The following is a 25,601-nucleotide window of genomic DNA, read 5'->3' as shown; positions in this document are numbered from 1 at the left end:
TTTAATTCAGCAGCATCCAAAGCCAATATCCTGGCAGGGGAATTCTGGGAGTTGAAGTCCATGCAACTTAGCAAGTTGCTAAGGTTGAGAAACTCTACAGCAGGGGTGTCAAACTCAATTTCATTGAGGGCCGCATCAGCATTGCGGTTGCCCTCAGGGGGCCGGGTGGGTGTGGCCTGGGTGGGCGTGGCCTACTGGGTGGGTGCGGCTAAAGTGCGTATGGCCTACTGGGTGGGCATGGCCAGCTCTACATCGTTGGCATCAAGGGTGCCTATGGGGGCCTGGGCAGGAGTGGGACAGATCTGAGGGTCTCTGGCAGAAGGAGGGTCTCTGGGCCAGGGCCAAGGCAGTGGGGGCCGTTCCCTCACTGTTTCCAGGATGGCTTCATGGGCCGCATAAAACCACTTCACGGGCCGGATCTGGCCCCCGGGCCTTGTGTTTGACATGTCTGCTCTACAGGTAGTCTTTGACTTATGATCACAACTGAGCCCAAAATTTATGTTGCCAAGAGAAACAATTGTTAAATAGGTTTTGCTCCATTTTACAAACTTCCTTGCCACAGTTGTTAAATGAATGGCTGCAGTTGTTAAGTTAGTAACATGGTTGCTAAGTGAATCTGGCTTCCCCATTGATTTTGCTTGTCAGAAGGTAGCAAAAGTTAATCAGATGACTCTGGGACACTACAGCTGTCAAAAATATGAACCAGTTGTCAAGCATCCGAATTCTGATTATGTAGCCATGGGGATGCTGCAAAGGTCGTAAGTGTGAAAAATGGTCATAACTCATCTTTTTCAGTGCCATTGTAACTTTGAATGATCACTAAACAAATAGTTGTAAGTCGAGGACTGTCTGTATGTTATTTACTTCTGTTTTATGGCAAGAGATCATAATAGTAAAGTTGGAAGGGACCTTGGAGGTCATCTAGTCCAACCCCCTGCTCAGGCAGGAAACCCTATACCATTTCAGACAAATGGCTGTCCAGTCTCTTCTTAAAAACTTCCAGTGTTGGAGCATTCACAGCTTCTGGAGACAAGTCGCTCCACTGATTAATTGTTCTAACTGTCAGGAAGTTTCTCCTTAGTTCTAGGTTGCTTCTCTCCTTGACTAGTTTCCATCCGTTGCTTCTTGTCCTGCCTTCAGGAGCTTTGGAGAATAGCTTGATCAAAGCCAAGGAATTTCTGACTACTTAGCATAACTGTCAGGAAGACACATTTTGGAAGCTAAGAATATTTCATATTATTCTTATGCTCCCAATATAGATCAACCACATTTCAAGCCTCCCTTAAGGTGAAAACTTCTAACTGAGGAAAGTTATCTTGGTGCACTCGTTCAGCGAGAGCTGTCAGTTCAACATTTTGGAAGAAAAAATGTTGCACTGATGATGCCTTTATTCACTCTTCCAGGGCTTTTTTTCTCATTGAACGCTCAGAACGGAGTTCCGGCACCTTTTTTGGATGGAACCTTGTAGGGTAGGCAAGGCAGGTTATATGACATGTGTGTGAGTTCCGGCACCTTTTTCTTTTACAAAAAAAGCACTGCACTCTTCTAACCAGAGTTCTTGGATCCTTAACTCTTTCACTCCATTTTGCTTCTTTTCCAATGCCCCCCTTTCCAATGATTTTATAGCTTTCCAGGGTCACTAAACATGCTCACTCTTCACTGGGCTATTTTGAGATTTCTCTTCTTCTTCGGACTGTATAATTGTGAGTTTTCGTTTCCTAGAAACCAGAGACTGTATGTAAATAGTCAGCTGCCCACTTCCATATTATCAGTGAAGAGACTTGACCCACCATCTTTCTGGGGAAAGAAAGAAAGAAAGAAAGAAAGAAAGAAAGAAAGAAAGAAAGAAAGAAAGAAAGAAAGAAAGAAAGAAAGAAAGAAAGAAAGAAAGAAAGAAAGAAAGAAAGAAAGAAAAGAAGAAAGAAAGAGGACATACTTAAGTAGTCAGGTTCCCATGGAAAACCTGATTATGTAATACCTTGTTATTGGTCTCCCAAATCCTATTGTGTGCCTACTATGCACCTACAGCAAATCTGGATATTCTTTTCCAAGGAATTCTTAAAAATCAGAAAGATTCTGTCCCAATTTACCAGTGGATAAACTGGTTTTAAATAGGGAATAGCTCGGCTGCTGGAATTTTGTAACCCCATCCCTTTCATTTCAATAAATCTAAGTAAAGAAAACTCTGAAAATTCTTCTTGGAAAAGATTCACTTCCAGTTTCATACTGCTGTCCAAATGCCTGAGGTTACAGATCAACGTTGAGCTTTACTTTACTTTTTTTTCTTTTTTAAAAAACCTCTTTCTTCTGTTTTTCTAGATCCTCAATAGGTCCCAAAAGAAGACCTCAAGTTGCAAAGAGGACAAGCAGAGGACAGAAGTCCTCTGTCTAAAAAAAGAATGAAGAAAAGGCACATATTTCTACTACCGGATCCCTCTTCTCTTTGTTTAATGTTCAGGAGCCTTAGCCTCTGTTATTCTTCTTATTCAGATGGCTATTCCAGTAGTGCGATTCAGCCGGTTCTCACCAGTTCGGCAGAACCGGTAGCTAATTTTTTGTTGCCCAGGCCCCGAATGGATTTCCGGAAGCGGCATCCACACAGAGAACCGGTTGTTCACATATTTGAATCCCACCACTGGGCTATTCCTAATGTTGTTGGGAAAAAAAAAAGGAAATGTGTCACCAGGTACAAAGATACTGTACGTGAGAGAAGGGGAAGAATTTGGCCATACTCCCTCCAGACAATAAATGCAAATTCAGAATCCATTGATCATTTAGATTTATTTACTTAATAAACGCACAAATAAATGAATAATTTAAACAGAAATATAGCGCATTTGAAAACTGTGAGAGAGACGGAGACCTGCTAATCTGCACCCTTAAAGTGGGTTGGTGGACAGCTTAGCAACACAGGATGTCGTGGGTGTCTGTGGATGTGGGGGAAGGTCTCAAAATCTGTAAGATATTGGGTATGTTGTGACAATGTCCACCCTGAATCTTTTGATCCTTCATTCAGATGCCCGCAAGTTGCCTCTGCAGCAGACATGAGGGACAATATCCATGTGTGGCAGAATGTTGGTTACATTTTCCGACAGTATCCCCTCTTTACAATAAAATACATTTAAAAAAAACCTTATTAAAGCTCCAAACTCTCTTCAGATTTCTGGCAAGATTGAGTGGGTTTTTAATAGTCTAATTGTGGTAGAATCTACAGCTTGAATGGAGGGAGATGTTAAGAGGACATTGAGGTTAAAATCTAGAACATAGAATGAGTTGTAAGGGACCTTAGAGGTCTTCTAGTCTAACTCACTACTCAAGCAAGAGACCCTATACCATTTCAGATAAATGATTGTCCAGTCTTTTTTTTTTGAAAGCCTCCAGTGATGGAGCATCCACAACATCTGAAGGCAAGCTATTCTATTGGTTGGATGCTCTTACTGTTAGGAATTTTCTCCTTAGTTCTAAGTTGCTTCTCTCCTCTGTTAGTTTCCATCCATTGTTTCTTGTGTTGCTTCTTGGTGCTTTGGAAAATAGTCTTTGTGCTTCAAAAAGCTGCACAGACCTGACCTCCTCCAGAAGCCCTGAAGCCTTATCTGACCATTCCCAAGAGAACGTAGTCAGTCTGGTAAGATTCTTGTAACATAGGTAACCAACAATAAAACTTCTGCTGGTTGCTTGTGTCTGACACTTATACAAATCAAGTTGAAATTTCACGGGTTTTTGGTACTTTAAACATTATTGTTCAATTTTGAGATACCTGTAATGTATTGGGCTTTGTCTTGTTAAGGGAACATCACGTGGGTTAATTGCTGGAAGGTTGCTTAAGCAGGGAAGCTGGCTAACGGCTCCCAGCTCCTCAGACAACCCGTCTCCAGCGCCGCCATTGGCTGCCTCTAGGGTGGCAATAGGTTGCTTTAAACCTATTGGCCACCACCTAGAGGCCAGGGTATAAATTGCTGCATTTGCAGCCCTGTTTCTCAGTTCAGTTCCTGCAAGCAATAAACTATGATCTTTGCTGAACTCACTTGCCTCGTCTCGTCATTGAAGCAACGAACCCAGTATCTAACAATACCTATTTTACAATTCTATGTAAAAGATCACGCCAAAACCATCTGTGGATGCCTCTGAATCATAGAATATGCAACACTATTTCCCTGCCTCTAATGGAAGTGATTGTCCAACTTTCCCAGTGTGCTGGACTTTATCACAGTGGAAAGGTATTTTAACTCATGAAGCAAAAAAAACCAATGCTTCTCCTGGTTTCTAGCAGCGTAAATAGGAAAATGTCAATTTAAATAGCCAATGATTTGTTATTTTTTTCTTGACATCAATATTGCCACCTAAGGAAGTTTCCTCTCTCTGCCCAATGTTTAGGGGGCAGCCCTGAAATGTCACTAGAGGTTGCGTGCTGATATTCTATGCACAAATTAAAAGACATTTGCAGCGGCTTTTGTGGAAGCAACTGGCCTTAATTTATGCCACTTAATCACTTTCTGTGTATCAGATTCTGGAACTGCTTTCTTGTGTTTACTCTGTTGGTGGGCAGTCATAAATACGTTTGCCAAATAAACAATCTTTTTTTTCCCTAGGCCATGGATGTTTACTCTATTTTCATTGCTTGCTCTGAAATACTTTGGTTCTCCATGTGTAGGAGAAAAGACCAAGTATATAGGCTTTAAATAAATCCATATAAAGGTAGTCCTCGATTTACAACAGTTCATTTCAGTGATTGTTGCAAATTACAATGACACTGAAAAAAGTAACTTATGACCGTTTTTTCACACTTATGACCGCTGCAACATATCCATCGTCACATGATCAAAATCTGGACATGTGGTTCATAGTTATGATGGTTGCAGTATCCTGGGGTCATGGGACCACCTGTGGCAACCTTCCAACAAGCAAAGTCCAGAAATGAAAATCCTTAGTAAGATCACACCTGGAATACTCCTTCCAGTTTTGGTCCCAACATTACAAAAAAGATGTTGAGACCTTTGAAAAAGTGCAAAGAGCAACTAAGATGATTAAGGGCCTGGAGAATAAAGACTAACATATGAAGAATGGTTGCAGGAATTGGGTATGGCCAGTCTAGAGAAAAGAAGGACTAGGGGTGACATGATAGTAATATTCCAGTATTTGAGGGGCTGCCGCAAAGAAGAGGGGGGGAATCAACCTATTTTCCAAAGCACCAGAAGGCCAGAGAAGAAATAATGGATGGAAACTAATCAAGGGGAGAAGCAACCTGGAATTAAGGAGAAACTTCCTAACAGTGAGGACAATTAACCAGTGGAACAGCTTCCCTTCTGAAGTTGTGGCTGCTCCGTCACAGGAGGTTTTTAAGAAGAGACTGGACAGCCACTTGTTGTCATGGTTCCAATAGATCAGACATGTCAAACACAAGGCCTGGGGGCCAGATCCGGCCCGCGAAGTGGTTTCATGTGGCCCGCGAAGCCATCCCGGAAACAGTGATGGAACGGCCCCAACTGCCTTGGCCCTGGCCCAGAGACCCTCCTTCTGCCAGAGACCCTCAGAACTGTCCCACTCCTGCCCGGGCCCCCATAGGCACCCTTGATGCGAACGATGTAGAGCTGGCCATGCCCACCCAGTAGGCCATACACACTCTAGCCACGCCCACCCAGTAGGCCACGCCCACCCAGGCCACACCCACCTGGCCCCCTGAGGGCAACCGCAATGCTGATGCGGCCCTCAATGAAATTGAGTTTGACACCCCTGCAATAGATGAAACCATTTAAAAGAACTTCAAGGCAAGGATTTCTTCCTTAAAGAACATTTTATTTTGGAAACAAGATATCGGCACGTACAAAGGTGAACCCAAGACTAAAATCCCCTCCCTCTGGTTACAAAGTTACAAGTTGCAATTCCCACCCCAATTAGCTGTCATAAATCACATCCACCAATTGTTACAAAATGCGGGCTCTCCTCCCAGCTCTCCAACCTGCCAAAGTGTTGTCAGCAATGACCTTGGTTCTCACACATATGAATTGTTTTGGCTAGCTGAGAATTTCACACACACCCCTACTCCTTCATCTAAAACCTGTAAACTAATGTGTGGCAATGAAGACAAAAAGGAAAATGGCTTCAGTTCTGTTTGTCACAGCGTTGACATTTGTCTGAAATACTGTAGTATAGAGTTGGACTAGGAGACCTCTCCCTTCCAGTTCTATCCTGATTAATGGATTGATTTAAAGTCAGTGGAGTAGCCTGAGTCATTTAACAACTCTCTTACTAACTCAACAGCTGCAGTGATTCACTTAACAACCGTGGCAAGAAAGGTCATAAAATGGGGCAAAATTCACTTAACACTTGTCTCAGTAACAGAAATTTTGGACTGAATGGTAGTCATAAATCAAGGACTACCTGTAGTCATCTTTGCTTATATCTTACACTGAAACACCCTACACAGCGGCCTTTTTTTAGTATACTACTGTAGATATGTGGGATTGCAACTCTCCATGTTTTTATTTATTTATTAAATTGGTAAGTCACCCATCGCAACAATAAGGCGACTCTGGGAAGTTTGCAAGTGATAAAAAGGTCAGTATAGATACAGTTAAAATTTAAGCAGTTACCTAAGAGCTAAGATCAAGGAGAAGAGTGGCATGGCGGGGGGGGGGAAGTCTTCCTCTTATCCCATCAATCATATCCAGCACAGAGCACCCTCATTGGGATCTCACGTCAGCTAGAAAAACCAGGTCTTTAGGTGCCTCCAGAAAGCCAGGAGGATGAGAACATATCTCATCTCTGATAGTAGACTTTTCCAGGGGCCACAGTGGAAAAGGTTCTTAAATTCTTTAACAGATGGAATGTTCTCCACCATTCCATTATAGTTCTTTGGGCTGATAGAAGTTGAGCTCAAGACATCCAGTCAATATTAGGAAACTGAAGGCTAAAACATATGAAGAAGGGTTGCAGGAATTGGGTATGCCTAGTTTAATGAAAAGAAGGACTAAGGGTGACATGATAGCAGTGTTCCAATATCTCAGGGGTTGCCAGAAAGAAGAGGGAGTCAAGCTGTACTCCAAAGCACCTGAAGGCAGGACAAGAACCAACGGATGGAAACTGATCAAGGAGAGAAGCAACCTAGAACTAAGGAGAAATTTCCTGACAGAACAATTTATCAGTGGAACAACCTGCCTCCAGAAGCGGTGAATGCTCCAACACTGGAAGTTTTTAAGAAGAGATTGGACAACCATTTGTCTGAAATGGTATAGGGTCTTCATGCTTGAGCAGAGAGTTGGACTAGAAGACCTCCAAGGTCCCTTCCAACTCTGTTATTCTGTTGAGGCAAGATTGATGTAATTGATTAATTAATCTCAGATTGCTTCTCCAGCTTATTTTTTAATTCCATTTATATCCCGCCCTTCTCCGAAGACTCAGGGCGGCTTACAAGCTTAGCAGTAGCCTTCATTCTATGTATATGCCTGCTTATTAGGGCTCTCATACACCCCCCCAAGCGGCATTATTAAAAAGTCAGCTTAATTGCCCCCAACAATCTGGGTCCTCATTTTACCTAACTCGGAAGGATGGAAGGCTGAGTTAACCTTGAGCCTGGTGGGATGCGAACCTGCACTAATTGCAGGCAGCTGGTGTTACTTAAGGAGGCATTAGCCCACTCCTCCACCAAGCTTAGTTTGGAGTTCTTTATAAGAACAATGAAGATGTTGGTAAAGGCTATGATTTCCCTCCTTTTTTTCTGGTAGGAAGCAGAAGTGAAACTTTCTTCTGCTGCAACTTTTTGTTTGACTAAAAAGCTGCACCTGCTGTGCCACCAACCAAAGGCACCCTGTGCCCATTTGCTTAGAAGTGAAGTTCTTTAAACTGTGAAGGATATACATCCAATTGAACACATGATGTGTGGAGATTTACAGTCTGTATACAGATATCTGCATAGTCTGTCTGGAATGGCCTCCTGCTTTACTCATGACTTCTTAAATGTGACTTCTCAAATCTTATGTAACAAATGGTTGCTTCAGTTCTGCTTTCCGGGGGGAAATGGCCAAAGAAGAGTTTAATGAACTTCCACTTGAGAAAGAGGGAAGGAGAATCAAGGAGCATCATGCTTGCAGCTGTTGCCATTATAGCACTTACCAATAGAACTTAGACTTATATGCTGCTTCATAGCGCTTTACAGCCCTCTCTAAGCAGTTTCCAGAATCAGCATATTGCCCCCCCCCAACAATCTGGATCCTCATTTTACCAATCTCAAAAGAATGGGTCAACCTTGAGTTGGTGAGAATCAAATTACTGGCAGCCGGCAGAATTAGCCTGTAATACTGCATTCTAACCACTGTGCCACCCGGGCTCATGTAAACATTAGTTGGTGAGCAATAGAAGCCCTGTTCAGGTTTTTGAATATTCAGAGCACATCGAGAAGAAGATGCTCAATTCAGCCTCCTCTTCACGTAATGACATTCAACTGAATGGAAACGTTATGATTTGCACAAACAATAACCCTGTGTGATAACAACAACAACAACAACAACAACAACAACACCTAGAGGCTCATCTCCACATCCCACTCATAAAGGTACAGAGATGCTCTGCTCACTATTTATAGAGGACTTCTAAGCCCACCAGAAGGTAAATTATATTCATCCTTGGCTGTTCCAATTTACAGTGTGTATTTCCTCTCCTTTCAACACTGACTTGTCTTACAAGTATTTGGGGATGCCTCCCTGACAACATGATGATTTTGGCGAAGGAAGAGATGGTGATGGAAGCTGGGATCTTCCCAAATCCCATAGGCCATTTTCAGCTGCTACAGGCATGCTCGCTTAGATTTCCCCTTGTAGTTCATCTCAGAGGTTTGAGGTCATCTGAAAGGAAGACGTGGCCAAAAAGAATCTGGATGTCCCAAAGGCGCTTTTCCAAAAGGCAGCTGGACTTGCTTGGATTATTTTTCCTTGGAAACATTACACTTCTCATCCAAGAAGCTTCTTCAGTTCATGTTCAGTTCAGTTCAATGACCTGAAGAAGCTTCTTGGATGAGAAGCGAAATGTTTTCGAGGGGAAAACAAACTCAACAAAGTCCACTTGTGTTTTTTTTTTTTTTGGAATAAGAACTTGGGGACAACCATGACTTGGATGATTGAGAATCTCCATAGACAAGAACCTGAATGGATAAATCAGTAGCATACAGGATGAACCTGGGATGAAGCAGAAGAGACCTCTCTTGATGCTCGGGATGAGCTCCTTCCTGCTTCATTCGGCCTTCTCCTCCTCTAATCTCCCAGTAGGGTAATATTTTGTTTTTCAAAATACTGATAGATTCATGTCCAGAAATGACTTAAGTAACAGTAATAGTGCCATTCAGGCATTTTGAAAGATGAACCAAGCCTCTGTATCAGGAAGCTACCCGTCCTTGCTCAAGCCTTCCCCACCACAGTTTAAGGAAGATGGCTGGCAATGCCTTTTCTTACTGGTTGGTACTGCTGTTGGTACTGAGAGGAAAAATATATACCCAGGAATTACACTTATACCTCCTCTTAAGCCAGTCTTATTTAACCTTGGCAACTTTGAGATATGTGGATTTCAAATTCCAGAATTCTGGGTGTTAAATTCTGCCTTAAATTTTCCTACAGCAGGGCTTTTCAACCAGTGGTACGGGTACCACCTGTGGTACATTGGCACCTGGCAGGTGGTACGCGACCATCCTAGAAAAGTGGTAGCGGGGGAGGGGAATGAGCTGAACCAGTGGCAGCACCACAGAAGCCTGAGTGAGAGATGCTGGAGCTGCAGGGCTGTCAGGGCTCAGCGGAAGCGCCAGAATCAGCACCAGGCTCCAGTTGGAGCTCGGCACTGATCCTAGCGCTTCTGCTGAGCCCAGAAGAAGCACTGATCAGCTGGAATGTTGTAGCATCTCCAGGGTCTTGTGATTTACATCCAGATGCTTGGCAACTAATTCATATTTATGACGGTCACAGTGTCCCAGGGTCATGTGAAGTGACCAAAACCTGCTGCAACCACCCAGCAGATGGGGGGGGGGAAATAAAAACCAAACTGTCCCACAGGGACAGGAGGAAGAGCGCCGCCGGGCGGGCAGGCAGGTATCTTGCTTGGCTGTGGCTTGGGGGGCACTTTTTTCAGTGCCATTGTAACTTTGAACAGTCACTAAGTGAACTGTTGTTAGTCAAGGACTACCTGTAATTCATCACTTTTTTCCTCTTTTTTTTGGTCATCAAGTTTTTGACACCTTGCTAGGCGAGTGGTGGTGCTTGGATGTTGCCATATCCTAAAAGTGGTACAATGGGTGAAAAGGTTGAAAAGCCCTGTCCTACAGGACAGTTGTAAGAGCAGGACAATGAATGAGCTTCATTACTGAGCCAGATTCCAGTTCGGTCATTCGGATAATATAATTTATGCGAATGTCCCTTTCTGCTCATGCTATTGTGGTGGAATACCTAAGAGGTTGCCACAAAGAAGAGGGAGTCAACTTATTCTCCAAAGCACCTGAAAGCAGGACAAGAAGCAACGGATGGAAACTAATCAAGGAGAGAAGCAACCTAGGATTAAGGAGAAATTCCGTGATAGTTAGAAAAATTAATTGGTGGAATTGCTTCCCTTCAGAAGTTGTGGGTGCTCCGTCACTGGAGGTTTTAAAGCGGAGATTGGACAGCCATTTGTCTGAAATGGTATAGGTACAGGTTTTCCTGCTTGTACTAAAAGTGCTCCAAGGTCCCTTCCAACTCTGTTATTCTGTAATTTTATTTTTTTTATTTTTTATTTTAATTCCATTTATATCCCGCCCTTCTCCGAAGACTCAGGGCGGCTTACAAGCTTAGCAGTAGCCTTCATTCTATGTATATGCCTGCTTATTAGGGCTTTCACACACACCCCAAGCGGCATTTTTACAAAGTCAGCTTATTGCCCCCAACAATCTGGGTCCTCATTTTACCTAGCTTGGAAGGATGGAAGGCTGAGTCAACCTTGAGCCTGGTGGGATGCGAACCTGCACTAATTGCAGGCAGCTGGTGTTACTTAAAGAGGCATTAGCCCACTGCTCCACCAAGGCTCTGGTCTGAACAAACGACAGACTGTCAAATGAGATGAGTCTTCTTCACTTAGCCCTTGAAGTCACAACTGGGGATTTGCACTTGTTGTCAGGACCCACCTCAATCCACATCTTAGGAAATAAGAACTCTTGGATGCAAGTTTAGTCCAAAAGGAAAATGTTTACTAGGATGGAATCGATTGTGGCAATACAAGACGGAATCTAACAAAGTTACATTTCAATCCTATATAAAGCATTCCCATTTCAGCCCCTCCCCTCATCCATTTGGTCAGGCTCCCATCATTTACTTAGGTGTCAGGCCCTTCCGTGGGAAAGGGAACTCTCCTTGTTTTTATTGTTATTGCTTCTTCCTTTTTTCAGTTGTAAATGAAGATGCGATCCAGATCCGTCTCTCCCCCTCCCTCCCCCAGATCAAACGTTTCCCTGTTGTTTGAAGATCGCCTATTTCAATCTAAGTAACCGTTCTCTCACCCCCCCTCGGAGAGATGGCAGAATCCCCAGAATAAGCACAATGTTCTACCTATACATTTATGAAATGTGATATAAATGGATTCTGACACTTGTAGGCAATTTTGATATATCCCTATGCCAGTGGCTTGTATCTATGGATAGGAAATAGGTTGTTTTGAGGCAATGAAAGTGGCAGTGTGTCACTGTCTTGTACCTTGTTTTTCCTTGGAAGGGACCCTAGCCTGACCCTGCCTTGCAGTTCCTTATATCTCTTTATAGCTGTATACAGACAAGATTAGAAACTCAAATATAGAACTGATGGCATGCCATTTGGAGTTTGCAACACAATGGAAATTTGCCATCATAACAAACACAAAAAGACACACTGAGAGGCTGACAGTTCTCTTAACTTAGCTCTCTTAACCTAACAAAACAAAAAAAACCAAGCAATGATTGGCTAAACCCAGGGTAGACAACCTTGGCCCTTTTATGACTCGTGGATTTCAACTCCCAGAATTCCTGAGCCAGCCATGCTGGCTCAGGAATTCTGGGAGTTGAAGTCCACGAGTCATAAAAGAACTCGTGGACTTACCTACCCCTGGTAAGTCGTGGACTTACCTACCCCTGGGCTAAGCCTTGCAGTTCTTTCCACATTAGCAATAGCAATAGCACTTAAGACTTATATGCTGCCACATAGCACTTTACAGTAGTACCGTATTTTCTGGCGTATAAGATGACTTTTTAACCCATGAAAATCATCTCAAAAGTTGGGGGGTCGTCTTATACGCCCAGTCGTCTTATACGCCAGAAAATAGTACATAAATCAATCAAGCGCCCCCGTTCTTGCAAAGCAGCTTCAAGCCTCCTTAGTGCAGTCCCCCCTCCAATGTGACTCTCCCTTCCCACCCCCAAGAGCCTCTCAGCCCCTTCCCCTCCCCCTTGCAAATGCCAGACCCCGGGAGCTCTTGCGTTTATTCCAAAGGGTGGGTGGAAGGAAAAGCCCCTTTCAGCTCCGGCTTGGCTGCAAGTCAGCGAGCCTGGGAAGGCACGCCCTCCCCTCTCACTGTGGAGGAAGCAGGGCAGGCTGGCGTCTGGCGGGAGCCGGCAGGGCAGTCCTGCGCACACGCGCGCTCCCCGGCTCCTAAGGAGTCCTTGGGGAGCCATGGCAGGCACCTCACGCTCTTCCCTCTTGAGGCAGTATCGGCGGAGCCGTCCGGCGTCGGGCGTGAGCCGGCAGGGCAGTCCTGCACACGTGCGCACTCCCGGCTGCTAAGGAGGGCTCCTTAACAGCCGGGGAGCGCGCGCGTGCGCAGGACTGCCCTGCTGGCTCCCGCCCAACGCCGGACGGCTCCACCGATGCTGCCTCAAGAGGGAAGAGCGTGAAGCGCCTGCCCTGCTTCCTCCACAGTGAGAGGGGAGGGCGTGCCTTCCCGGGCTCGCTGATTTTCCGGCGTATAAGACGAAAAATCTTGAAAATCATCTCAAAAGTTGGGGGGTCGTCTTATATGCCCAGTCTTCTTATACGCCGGAAAATACGGTATTTGAGAGATTTACAGAACATATTGCCCCCCAACAATCTGGTCCTCATTTTACTGATCTCAGAAGGATGGGACGTTGAGTCAACTTTGAGCTGATTAGGATCTAACTCCTGGCTATGGACAGATTTTGCCTGCAAAGCTGCATTCTAACCATTGTGCCACCATATAGATTCACCAACATATAAAAATGTCCATGTTCCTAGGGTGCTGATGCCCATATAAATTGAAAATTAGTCAACATGGCCTGTTTAAATTACATTCAAGTTGAAGGTTAAAGAACAGAAAGGCTAGTCATCTGGAAGACCCCTGTGAGTGCCTTAAGGCATTAACATTTTTTTAGTAGTTCTTCTCCACCAGGTTGGTGAGATTGGGGGTGTCTAGGATAGCCCTTCAGATGCATTGAGACTACAAATCCAAATATTCCTAGGCAGAATATTCTGAGACATTTGGATGGTATCAAATTGGCAAAACCGACCTTGTAACATTGTGGAGGCTCTCCAAACCTCATTTGTGCTCACATGTTTGGGTACGGTGTTAATTGATTAGGAGATTGGAATTCTTGTTTGGCCATGACTTTCAATCTTTTATTGTTTCCCATCTCATTGTACAATTGACTTCCTTCTGAGCTTTCAAGCTGGGTGGAAGAGATTATCTAGAGCCTTTTCTTGTCTGAGCTTTTCCCTGAGGAGCCACTGTTGTGGGCAAGGTGATTCTCAGGTTCACTGGAGCAAAACCTCCCACCAGGTGTGAGCCCACAACTCTTCTGTTGTGGTGGGCACCACCCTACTCCATTTCCGCTCTGCAAAAATTTTCCCTTCTATTCAAAGAGCTCAAGCATCTTAGTGTTCCAGCCCACTTCCCCTTCACTCTGCTATGTCCCACAAAAGGATATGAGAGCATTTTCTCTCTCCTCCAGATGTTCATGAGGCAGAAATTTTGCCTTAGGAGGACTGACCTTCTGAAGTGATTCTGAAGTAGATTCTGAATGTTCTGAAAAGGCCATGGTTGTCTGATTAATTGATTATGTGCTATCAAGTCATTTACAACTTCTAGCAGCCACATAGTTTTTCTCCGTTATGATCTGTTTCTAACCTGGTCTTTGTCACTGTGTAAGAAATTTTATGAACTGGAATAGCCATAGCAACAAACCAACCAATGAGAACTGTTTTTGATTAAGACACAGTATTGGGCTTATTTTTGCACTGGAAAGCTGTAAAACTCTAACAATCTTTTGGTCTTCCAATGGTGCCACCATCACCATTGCAACTGAATCCATTCATTTTGCTCTCCTCCTCCTCCTCCTCCTTCTTCTTCTTCTTCTTCTTCTTCTTCTTCTTCTTCTTCTTCTTCTTCTTCTTCTTCTTCTTCTTCTTCTTCTTCTTCCTCCTTCTCCTCCTCCTCCTCCTCCTCCTCCTCCTCCTCCTCCTCCTCCTCCTCCTCCTCCTCCTCCTCCTCCTCCTTCTTCTTCTTCTTCTTCTTCTTCTTCTTCTTCTTCTTCTTCTTCTTCTTCTTCTTCTTCTTCTTCTTCTTCTTCTTTCTTCTATCCTTCCATCTATCCTAGCATTACAGCCTTTTCCTCAGAGCTTGGTCTTTGCATAATGTGTCCAAAGTAGAATAATTTGAGCATGGTCATATGTGCCTCAAGTGAGAACTCTAGGTTCGATTGTTTGAGGATCCATTAGTTTGTTTTCTTGGCTGCCCATGTTATTCTGAAGAGTCTTCTCCAACACAAAAGCTCAAAGTATCAATACTGAGGGGTCCTTGGTTTTCTTTGAGCTTGCTTATTTTCTTGTAGATGTTTCATTACCCAAACTAGTTAACATCATCAGTGCTAGTCATGATGATGTTACTTTGTTTGGGTAATGAAACATCTGCAAGAAAATAAGCAAGCTCAGAGAGTACCAAGGACCTCTCATTTCAACCCTGAGCTACAAATATTCTCATTTATTACTGTCAATATTCTTCCTATCCTGCTTCTTCAAAGTTAATGTTCATGAATAGTTATTTCTTTTGTCTTTGTTTGGGGACCTTTTCTCTGAGTGCCTAGTGTTGTGTACTGGGTTCTTTTCTTGAATGAAGAGGCGAGTGACTTCAGGCAGGAACATGCTTTTATTGTAGAGCAGGAACTGAACTGAGAAATAGGGCTGCGAATGCAGCTATTTATACCCTGGACTCTAGGTGGCGGCCAATAGGTTTAAAGCAAACTATTGCCACCCTAGAGGCAGCCAATGACAGCTCCGGAGACGGGTTGTCTGAGGAGATGGGAGCCGTTAGACAGCTCCTTGCTTAAACAACCTTCCAGCATTCAAACCCACATGGTACACTCAGTAAAACAAGGCCCAGTACATTACACCTAGATAGCTCAGCTGTCTAATACAGTCTGGGACTGAGGCACCATTTACTGTTCTAGATTTCAATATCTTAACTCACCTTGTACCTGTCGGGCCTCGGGAGCCCGACACTCGAGGGGGGGCCCCTCCAACCTCCCGGCACCCCCTGCCCTCCGGCCGCCGGACTCACCTGGCTCCTCGGCGGCCTGTAAAGCACCGGGGACCGCGCCGCCGCCTCAGCCACCTCCAGACGCGCCGGGGCTGCCGTCCTCGCCCGGCGGCGCGTCTACGCAGGGCTCCCTGGCTCGGAAGGCTCCGGGGGCTGCGCCGCCGCCTCAGCTGCTTCCGGACGCGCCGCGGCTGCCATCTTCGCCCGGCGGCGCGCCTGAGCGGGGCTCCCCGGCTCGGAAGGCTCCGGGGACCGTGCCGCCGGCTCAGCTGCTCCCGGACACGCCGCGGCTGCCATCTTCACCCGGCGGCGCGTCTGAGCGGGGCTCCTCGGCTCAAAAGGCTCCGAAGACCGCACCGCCGCTTCAGCTGCCCCCGCACGTGCCGCGGCTGCCGTCTTCACCCGGCGGCGCGTCTGCGCGGGGTTCCCCGGCCTACGGCGTGTCCGGTAGAGGCCCGGACCAACCCTGCGTCTCGGCGGCCTGGGAGGCTTTGGGAGCTTCGGCCGCGCAGCAGAAGGCTTCAGAGACCCCGCCGGTGCGGCTGTCTCCTCCGGCCGACGCCACGCCTGCGCGGGACTATGTTATTCGGGAGCCGGCGAGGCCGTTAGGGGACGGGTCCCTCCCCGCCGTGGTGCCCGGGTGGCTGGGGGCCTTGTGCAGGAACGACGACAGGGGGGTTCGGAGTTGGGCGCGGCAGGGAGGGGGTGAGGGGGTGGAGCACGGTGGTGGCAAGGCACGGGAGGGAGCGTACCTGACTGGGCGTCGGGCGAAGGGCCTTGTAGGGGAGGGGTGGGGAAGTTATAGGGAATGGGAGGGCGTGGGCGTGTTTGGGTGGAGTATGGGTGGGGTTTTCGGGTGTGTATATAGTAGCGTTGGCTGCAGGTAGCAGCCAACGCTGGCTTTGTTTCTTGTTGCGGCTGTCGCCTTGGAGAATAAAGTGCTTGCAGATCGCAGTGGAGGTCTCTCGTTCCTGTGTTCAGCACCCTGCCCTGCTTGCTGCAGGACGAGCTTTGACAGTACCAATATCTTCATTGCTCTTCTTTGTAGTCAGTTCTTCAATATCATTCTTGCACTTCTTATAGAAATGGCTAGTGTTTGTTAATAGCAATAGCAATAGCACTTAGACTTATATATTGCTTCATAGTGCTTTACAGCCCTCTCTAAGCATATTGCCCCCCAACAACCTGGGTCCTCATTTTACCGACCTTGGAAAGACGGAAGGCTGAGTCAACCTTGAGCAGGTGAGAATCAAACTGCCGAACTGCTGGCAGCCAGGAGTCAGCAGAAGTAGCCTGCAGTACTGCATTCTAACCAGTGCGTCACCACGGCTCAAGTTGGTAAAATAAAAGTTGGTAAAGTTTAAGTCGGTAAAATAGAAAGTTGAAAGGCTGCAGTTCTGTTCTATACTTTACTGTGCTGAAAAATAGTTGGAAGTCAATTCTTTTTTTCTTTCCCCCTGTACCTACATATTTCGTTCCCCTTTCTTCCCCTTTTCCTCTCAACTTTATTTTCATTTTATATTATGTAATATTAATATATATATTTAAAATCCTTCTTGTGCTGTGGTTCTCTAGCTGCCTCTCCCTTCTCCTCTTTCCCATCCACTGGAATCAGATCATTAAAATCCCCTAGTCTTATCAGAACAATTACCCCAAAAGTAAATCTCACATAAGTTTGAAACTGCCAAGCTAGCTTGAAGGGAAAATTTGTCTGAGGTAAATTTTGATCACTGACAAATTTCCAGTCCAAGTCTTGGTGCACGATGAGAAATCAAACAGAGGTTTATAGCTGTGGGTGTGGTTATAAAACAATTCTTAGATGTTGAATTGTTGAGCTGCCAAACCAATTACATATATTACTAGCCTAGGTATGCATAACTCTGTTATAAAAATGAAGCTTTTTCTGACTATCTCCCTGCAACAATAACTGAAACCTCTGGCAGAAAGTAGATCTTATTCAGAGGGCTAGACCAGGGGTTTTCAAGCTGTCTTTTGTAGAACAGGTAGTCCTCAACTTACAACAGTTCATTTAGTGATTATTCAAAGTTACAACAGCACTGAAAAAAGTGACTTATGACCAGTTTTCATGCTTACAAATGTTGCAGCAGAGTCAATGGGGGAAGCCAGATTCACTTAACAATTGTGCCACTAACTTAACAGCTGCAGTGATTCACTTAATAACTGTGGCAAGAAAGGTCATAAAATGGGACAAAATTCACTTAACCAATCTCTCGCTTAGCAGCAGAAACTTTTGGTTCAGTTGTGGTTGTAAGTTGAGGACTACCTTTACCCTAACTTTCACTAAGAACATGATAGTTTATAGTTTATAGTTTATTAAATTTTTATACCGCCCTTCTCCCGAAGGACTCAGGGCGGTGAACAGGGCATATAATAAAAATACAGAAATACAAAAGTTAAGAGAAAATTAAATTATTGCCCAAATAAAACAGTAAAAATATACAAATATTAAAACCCTAAGTTAACTCCCCATCAGGCCAGGCCAGCTTGTTCAAATAAATAGGTCTTTAGGCCGCGCCGGAAGGAGTGGAGATCTGGTGCCATCCGGAGCTCAACCGGCAGTTGATTCCACAAAGCCGGGGCGCCCACAGAGAAGGCCCTCCCCCTGGGGGCCACCAGCCGGCATTCCCTGACCGGAGGCACCCTGAGGAGGCCCTCTCTGTGGGAACGCACAGGGTGGAGGGGAGTCGACGCCGGCAGCAGGTGGTCCCCAAGGTATTCCGGACCCATGCCATGTAAGGACTTAAAAACCATCACCAAGACCTTGAACCTCACCCAGAAGACAACTGGTAGCCAATGCAGCTCGCGGAGCAAAGGTGTAACATGGGAGTACCGGGAAACTCCCAAGACAACTCTCGCGGCCGCATTCTGTACCAGTTGGAGTCTCCGAGTGGTCTTCAAGGGAAGCCCCATGTAGAGAGCATTGCAATAGTCAAGACGAGAGGTCACGAGCGCATGAGTGACCGTACACAGGGCATCCCGGTCCAGATAGGTCCTCAACTGACGCACCAGGCGAACCTGAGCGAAAGCCCCCCTAGTCACGGCTACTATGTGATCTTCTAAGGTAAGCCGTGAATCTAGGAGGACTCCCAAGTTGCGAGCCCTATCCACGGGGGGTAAAAACTCACCCCCCACAAAAATGGGTTTTCAGGACAGATTAAGGGAGACATTCAATTCAAACATAGCCAATTTGCCATCCCTAGATCATTGCCTCTTGGTTGGCTTATCCGCTGATTTTTTTTTTCTTAACAGGTTTTATTGCCTGAAAAAGTTTGAAAATCCCTACCTCAGGAATAAGCAAACTAGAGGTACAAAATGTGAGGTAGGGTGAAAGACGTCTTTCACCCTACCTCAGAGAAGCAAACTAGAAATACGGGAATGGGCCATCTATGCTGGCTAGGGAATTCTGGAAGCTGAAATCCATACATCTTAAAGTTGCCAATCTGTTTTTATCATTCCACATAGAGAATTCTGCTTTGGATGGGATGTTTGGCATTTGGCGTATATATTTTTATTGTCAAAAGCATACCCCTTCTGCTTATCTGAGCACTCCTACAAACTGCTGTAAGCAATTAAACAATATGAATGATAGCACACAATTCTGTGTAGTCGCAATCAAAATTGGAAAAAAACAACCAGTGGCATTAAAATAATTATTACATTTGGTGAAAAAGAAGCTACAAGTTACTGTATATAAACAGAGAGCAAACCTCACACTAGCACTGATAAAATTAGCTAGTCAGATAATGAAAAATCTGCAGTCAAACAACCAAGCTCAGAGAGAATTCACAGTTCAACCCTGAGCTACAGATATCCTGTTCCAGGGCTTTTCAACCTTTTCACCCATTGTACCACTTTTAGGATATGGCAACATCTGAGTACCACCAGTCGCCTAGCAAGGTGTCAAAAACTTGATGACCCAAAAAAAAAATGAAAAAAGTGATGAAGTACAGGTAGTCCTCGACTTACAACAGTTCGCCTAGTGATTGTTTGAATGGACCTGAAAAAAGTGCCCCCCCAAGCCACAGCCGAGCAAGACACCTGCCTGCCCGCCCGGTGGTGCTCTTCCTCCTGTCCGAGGTTTTCATTGTTGTGAGAATTTCTGTTTAGGATTGGCAGCGGGGGTGGGGTGGAGGGTGTTTGGTTTTTATTACCCCACTATGCTGGGTGGTTGCAGCAGGTTTTGGTCACTTCACATGACCCTGGGACACTGTGACCAACATAAATATGAATCAGTTGCCAAGCATCTGAATGTAAATCACAAGACCATGGAGATGCTGCAGCATTCCAGCTGATCGGCGCTTCTTCTGGGCTCAGAAGCGCCAGGAACAGCGTCGAGCTCCAGCTGGAGCCTGGCGCTGATCCTGGCGCTTCCTCTGAGCCCTGACAGCCCTGCATCTCCAGCCATCTCTCGCTCAGGCTTGTGTGGTGCTGCCACCAGTTCAGCTCATTCCCCTCCCCTGCTACCACTTCTCTAGCATGGTTGCGTACCACCTGCCAGGTGCCAATGTACCACAGGTGGTACCCGTACCACTGGTTGAAAAGCCCTGTCCTATTCTATGGCAATTCTACAAAGAGTACTGAAGATTACTATATAACATAGAGTATATTACTAATTATAGTAATTAGTAATTTATAATGTATTTATAATCTATAATTAGTGATTGATAATAATTAATGACTATAATTTACTAATATTATTGAGATGAAACCAGAACTTTTCTTATTGGGAGATAGAGATAGCCAATCAGAAAAGAGTTACGGAAGATTAAGTTTATATACGATAATTGCAGCAAGATTATTATATGCACAAGGATGGAGGAACACTGAAATAATGGAGGAATGGATTGTGAAGCTGACAGAACTAGCTGAGATGGAAAAACTGACCTGTTTTGTCAAGCACTAAAAATAAATACTTTTATTAAAAAGACTGGAAGCCTTTTATAGACTGTTTGCTGAAATAAAACAGTAGTTTGTGGATCTGATAACTGAAAAGGGGATGACAGGATTATTGTAACATTAAGGAGGAAGGCGGGATAATTAGTTTGCAAGTTCTTTTAAAGAAGGGCAGAAGTTGCTTTTATCTTTTTTCTTTCTTTAACTGTATCCTCTTCTCCACTTTTTCATTTTCTCTTTTTTTTATATTCTTCTGTACAGGTAGTCCTCAACTATGACTACAATTGAGGCCAAAATTGTTACGTGAGAAATTTGTTAAGTGAGTTTTGCCCCATTTTATGATTTTTCTTACCCAATTTGCTAAGTGACTACCTGCAGTTGTTAAATTAGTAACACAGATGTTAAGTGAATCCCCATTGACTTCGCTTGTCAGAAGGTGACAAAAGGGGATCACATGACTCCGGGACACTGCAACTGCAACTGTCATAAATGTGAGTCAGTTGTCAAGCATAATGTAAATCACGTGACTATCGGGATGCTACAATAGTCATAAGTCCCAAAGATGCTTTCTCATGAGGCAACTGGACTTTAAACTCCAGCTGCCTGGTGGAAAAGCATCTTTGGGACCACTATGGCCTGGATTACCGAGACTCTCCATAGACAACGGTCATAAGTGTGAAAAATGGTCATAAGTCACTTTTCTCAGTGCCGCTGCAACTTCGAAGGGTCACTAAATGAGCTGTTGTAAGTCAAGGATTACCTGTACTCATTTTTTACCATGTTAAAACTTTAATAATTTTTTAAAAAAATGACAATTGTATAATAATAATAATAATAATAATAATAATAATAATAATAATAATAATAATAATAATAATAATAATAATAATTTTTTTTTTATTTTAATTCCATTTATATCCCGCCCTTCTCTGAAGACTCAGGGCGGCTTACAAGCTTAGCAGTAGCCTTCATTCTATGTATATGCCTGCTTAATTTTATTTATATACCGCCCTTCTCCCGAAGGACTCAGGGCGGTGAACAGGGCAAACATATAAAAATACAAAAATACAAAAGTTAAAAAGAATTAATGCAGAAGTTTGTTTTTCCCTTGTTTTTTTCTTTCCAGTTCTGCTTTTTGGGAGAACTAAATTGGCATAGCTGGGTGAATAGAATTAGGTTTTCCTTCTGGGGGTGCTAAATCTGCTGGAAGTTGATTGACTTGACCATTAGATCCCCTTCTTGACATTTCCTAATACCTGTACATCGGTCCCTTCTCCTGACCTGGTTAAACATGCAGTGGAATGGGGCCAGGTTTTACTGGTGAAAATTAAATCTGCAACTTCCCCTCCTTGAGGCAGACACATATTCAGGCCTATTTAGTTCAGTCTTGTGGCTGAGTGGAAACATCTGCTTGTCCACTTCTAGTTTGTGTGGTAGCTCTGTGTTTCCTGGTGGAAGCAGAAGTTTCAGCAAGCTTTTTTATTTTCTTTCGTCTGTCAGAAGCAGAAATGCCTCAGATCCCAAAGAAGGCGGAACGTTGAAGGTAGACGCTCGAGTGTCTGGAATGGTGAAAGAACCCAAAACTTACAGAGGAGATTCGGTGGGATAAGGGGAAGAAGGTAAGAAGGGTCTAAAGAACTTCTAGAAGTTGACGGAGTTCAAGTGGGGCAACAACCAAGAAGGAGCTAGAAGTAAGATCAGATGACGGCCCAAAGGTGGAAAGATTTGGTGAACGAGGAGGTGTGATTGTGCGTGCCTTCGAGTCAGTGCTGACTCTTGGCGATTGCCTAGAGAAGTCCCTGCAGTTTTCTTGGCAAGATTTCAGAAGTGGTTTACCATTGCCTCCTTCCTACGACTGAAAGAGAAGGACTGACTCAAGGTCACCCAGCCGGCTTTATGCCTAAAATGGGACTAGAACTTATAGTCTCCAGGTTTCTAATCTGGTGCCTTCACCACTACACCAAAGTGGTATCTCGAATGAGGAGATACATGGCTTTTCATACAGCTGTGTTTATGGAGAGTATGTGAAACCAGGGATGTAGAACTGGTAGGATTTGCTCTTATGAGGAAGGGAACCCTGGTTGCATCTCTTACACATGGTAAATTATTGCTTGTGGACCCTGCATATTGCCACTCTGGGGATTGTGCTACTCTAGCAGACCCTACATGCCTGCTGTAGTAACACTATTGCTTGAATCCTTTAAAGCTTTTAAAATACCGTGTATGTGCTTTACCTCCGAAAAAGAGAACTGTGTGTTTTGTTGTAAGTGAAACTTCTTGGATTCTTCACTGGGATCAGTAACAGGAGAGAGATTTCCCTAAACTGATCTGTCCATCCATTGGCATCTGGGGCAGGTTTCGGTGAAGGAAAAAAAAAGAAAGATGAAACACGTGTTGACATCAGCCCCAGCCCCGCATATAGAAAGAAAACAAAGATAGTATCAACATTTATGTATTTATTAAAGTCTACACTGCCCATGTTACCTAAGTACTCTGAAATAGTACGGGTCTCCTGCTTGAGCAGGACATGATAGCAGTGTTCCAATATCTCAGGGGCTGCCACAAAGAAGAGGGAGCCAAGCTATTCTCCAAAGCACCTGAAAGCAGGACAAGAAGCAACGGATGGAAACTAGTCAAGGAGAGAAGCAACCTAGAACTAAGGAGAAACTTCCTGACAGTTAGAACAATTAACCAGTGGAACAACCTGCCTCCAGAGGTGGTGAATGCTCCAACACTGGAGGTTTTTAAGAAGAGACTGGCCAGCCATTTTCCTGAAATGGTATAGGGTTTCCTGCCTGAGCAGCGGGTTGGACTAGATGACCTCCAAGGTCCCTTCCAACTTCTTCTTCTTCTTCTTCTTCTTCTTCTTCTTCTTCTTCTTCTTCTTCTTCTTCTTCTTCTTCTTCTTCTTCTTCTTCTTCTTCTTCTTCTTCTTCTTCTTCTTGTTGTCGTCGTCTCTGTTATCCCGTTATTCTTTATGGTGTAAAACATTTAATTGGTGCTTTGGGTGCAATGCCAAAACAACTGGAGTACCACTTAAACACTATCAGCATTGACAATCTCTGTTAGTCAACTGCAAAAGGCAGCTGGAACAGCTGAAATCCCTCAGCATACTTTAAACACCATCAAACAACATTTGTCTATCCTAGGTCCTTGGGAAGGACTCCATAGGTGGATAAAAATGCCAAACCCTGTTTACATATCTAACTGTGCAACTAACCATAATAATAGTTATAAAGTATGCAGGGTGGTGTTGCGACCCATGTGTTATCATTTGCACTTTATGGTTCCTTCTGAGCCTTCCTCACTTCCATAAGTCTTCTTCTGACATTTGTTCTCTTTTCTTTGTTTCTCAGAAGTCTTCCCCTATAACGCTGGCAATGAGTTCATTATATCTTTTTGGTGGAAGATGTCAGAATGGTAAGTGCTGTTTCGCTTATATCTTTTGTGCTGTGAAATCTAACTTCTTCAGAAGAGGAATCCATATTCTAGAACTGAGGATTACAAATGATGACTTATTTGCAAGTTGAAGCCAAGATTAAGCCAAGCTGCTCAACCACAATTCCTTGGAAAGTTATCTTGGACATCAGAATTTTGGAGACACATCTTGAGTATGATAATCCACTGAACATAATAGTTATAGGGTGGGGTGCTGTATATTGGGTGGCAAGGTAGCCTCTAGATTAGAGATTGAGCTTGCGCAGAATAGCATGATCGTGGTATATTGGCCAAAATTGATCAGCTTTGTCCTTACTATTATCAGGAAATATGTCACGAAACATGATTGATGATGATGATGATGATGATGATGATGATGATGATGATAATAATAATAATAGTAATAATAATAATAATAATAATAATAATAATAATAATAATAATAATAATAATAATGTTGGAAGGGACCTTGGAAGTCATCTAGTCCAACCCCTGCTCAGACAGGAAACCCTATACCATTTCAGACAAATGGCTGTCCAGTCTCTTCTTAAAGACTTCCAGTGTTGGAGCATTCACAGCTTCTGGAGGCAGGTTGTTCCACTGATTAATTGTTCTAACTGTCAGAAAATTTCTCCTTAGTTCTAGGTTGCTTCTCTCTTTGATTACTTTCCACCCGTTGCTTCTTGTCCTGCCTTCACATGCTTTGGAGAATAACTTGACTCCCTCTTCTTTGTGGCAACCCCTGAGATATTGAAACACTGCTATCATGTCACCCCTCGTCCTTCTCTTCATTAGACTAGACATATCCAATTCCAGCAACCGTTCCTTATATGTTTTAGCCTCCAGTCCCCTAATCATCTTTGTTGCTCTTCTCTGCACTCTTTCTAGAGTCTCAATGTCTTTTTTACTCCGTGGTGACCAAAACTTGATGCAGTATTCCAACTGTGGCCTTACCAAGGCATTGCAAAGTGGTATTAACACTTCACATGATCTTGATTCTATCCCTCTGTAAATGCAGCCTAATACTTGTGGACTTCAATTCCCATAATTCATCAACTAGCCATGTGAGGATGGCTGATTAATGATTTTTGGAATTGAAGTCCACAAGTCTTAAAGTTGCCATGTTTGAAGACCCCTGATTTAGAATTAAGGATGAACAAAATGGCTAAAATGTGTGCCAGGTAATATGTATTGATGTAATCTAGATTGTGGTAGGTGCATATGGAAACAAGAATTAGTAGATTGATGGTAGTTCGATATTACAATTCAATGAAAAGTGATAATAAAAGAAACAGAGATGACTTTGGGGCAGACGTTGTGCAATATTCTGAATGAATGAGATCTGTGGGAAATAAATAGTTAGAGAAGGATATTATGAGACACAGCATAAAAAATGAATGGACCAATACCCAACTATGATGAAAATGGTCATTTGTTTGGTGAACATCTACTGAGAAAAATGATCTACTGCTTTCAAGCAAAGGTGGGGAACTATGGCTCCTTTAAGGCTTGTGAACTTCAACTTCCAGAATTCTGAACCAGCCATGCTGGCTCAGGAATTCTGGGAGTTGAAGTCCATAGGTCATAAAAGAGCCATAGTTCCCCACCTCTGCTTTCAAATAAGTGACTTAAGCATAAGTCTATTGATACGTACATCTAGACAAGGATAGCAACTACATCTGAAAGTATGATGGCTGGGAGAATGCAGTAAAATTGTAATGTTGTAGCAA

General features: G+C 44.0%; 2 protein-coding genes across 3 annotated transcripts in view; one reads left to right on the top strand and one right to left on the bottom strand.

Moving 5' to 3' along the window:
- Positions 1-321: 321 nt before the first annotated feature.
- Positions 322-25,601, bottom strand: part of LOC308664613 (regulator of G-protein signaling 3-like) — a 105,804-nt gene continuing 80,524 nt past the window's right edge. Inside the window, exon 8 of the transcript XR_014025698.1 lies at positions 322-470. The gene's annotated coding sequence lies outside the window, so the exon portion shown is untranslated. The remainder of the gene's footprint in view (positions 471-25,601) is intronic.
- The window catches only part of LST1 (leukocyte specific transcript 1), a 13,129-nt gene continuing 9,394 nt past the window's right edge, over positions 21,867-25,601 (top strand). For both annotated transcript variants that reach the window (XM_081322017.1, XM_081322016.1), the window contains exons 1-2: positions 21,867-22,052; positions 23,790-23,853. In XM_081322017.1, the coding sequence (XP_081178143.1) occupies positions 23,814-23,853 (40 nt within the window). In that variant the 5' untranslated portion in view covers positions 21,867-22,052; positions 23,790-23,813. The remainder of the gene's footprint in view (positions 22,053-23,789; positions 23,854-25,601) is intronic.

Source organism: Vipera berus (assembly GCF_964194415.1).
Source record: "Vipera berus genome assembly, chromosome: 2".
In the NCBI taxonomy this organism is placed as follows: Eukaryota; Metazoa; Chordata; class Lepidosauria; order Squamata; family Viperidae; genus Vipera; species Vipera berus.
Note: the sequence above shows the minus strand (reverse complement) of the source record. Positions and strands in the feature narration are given on the sequence as shown.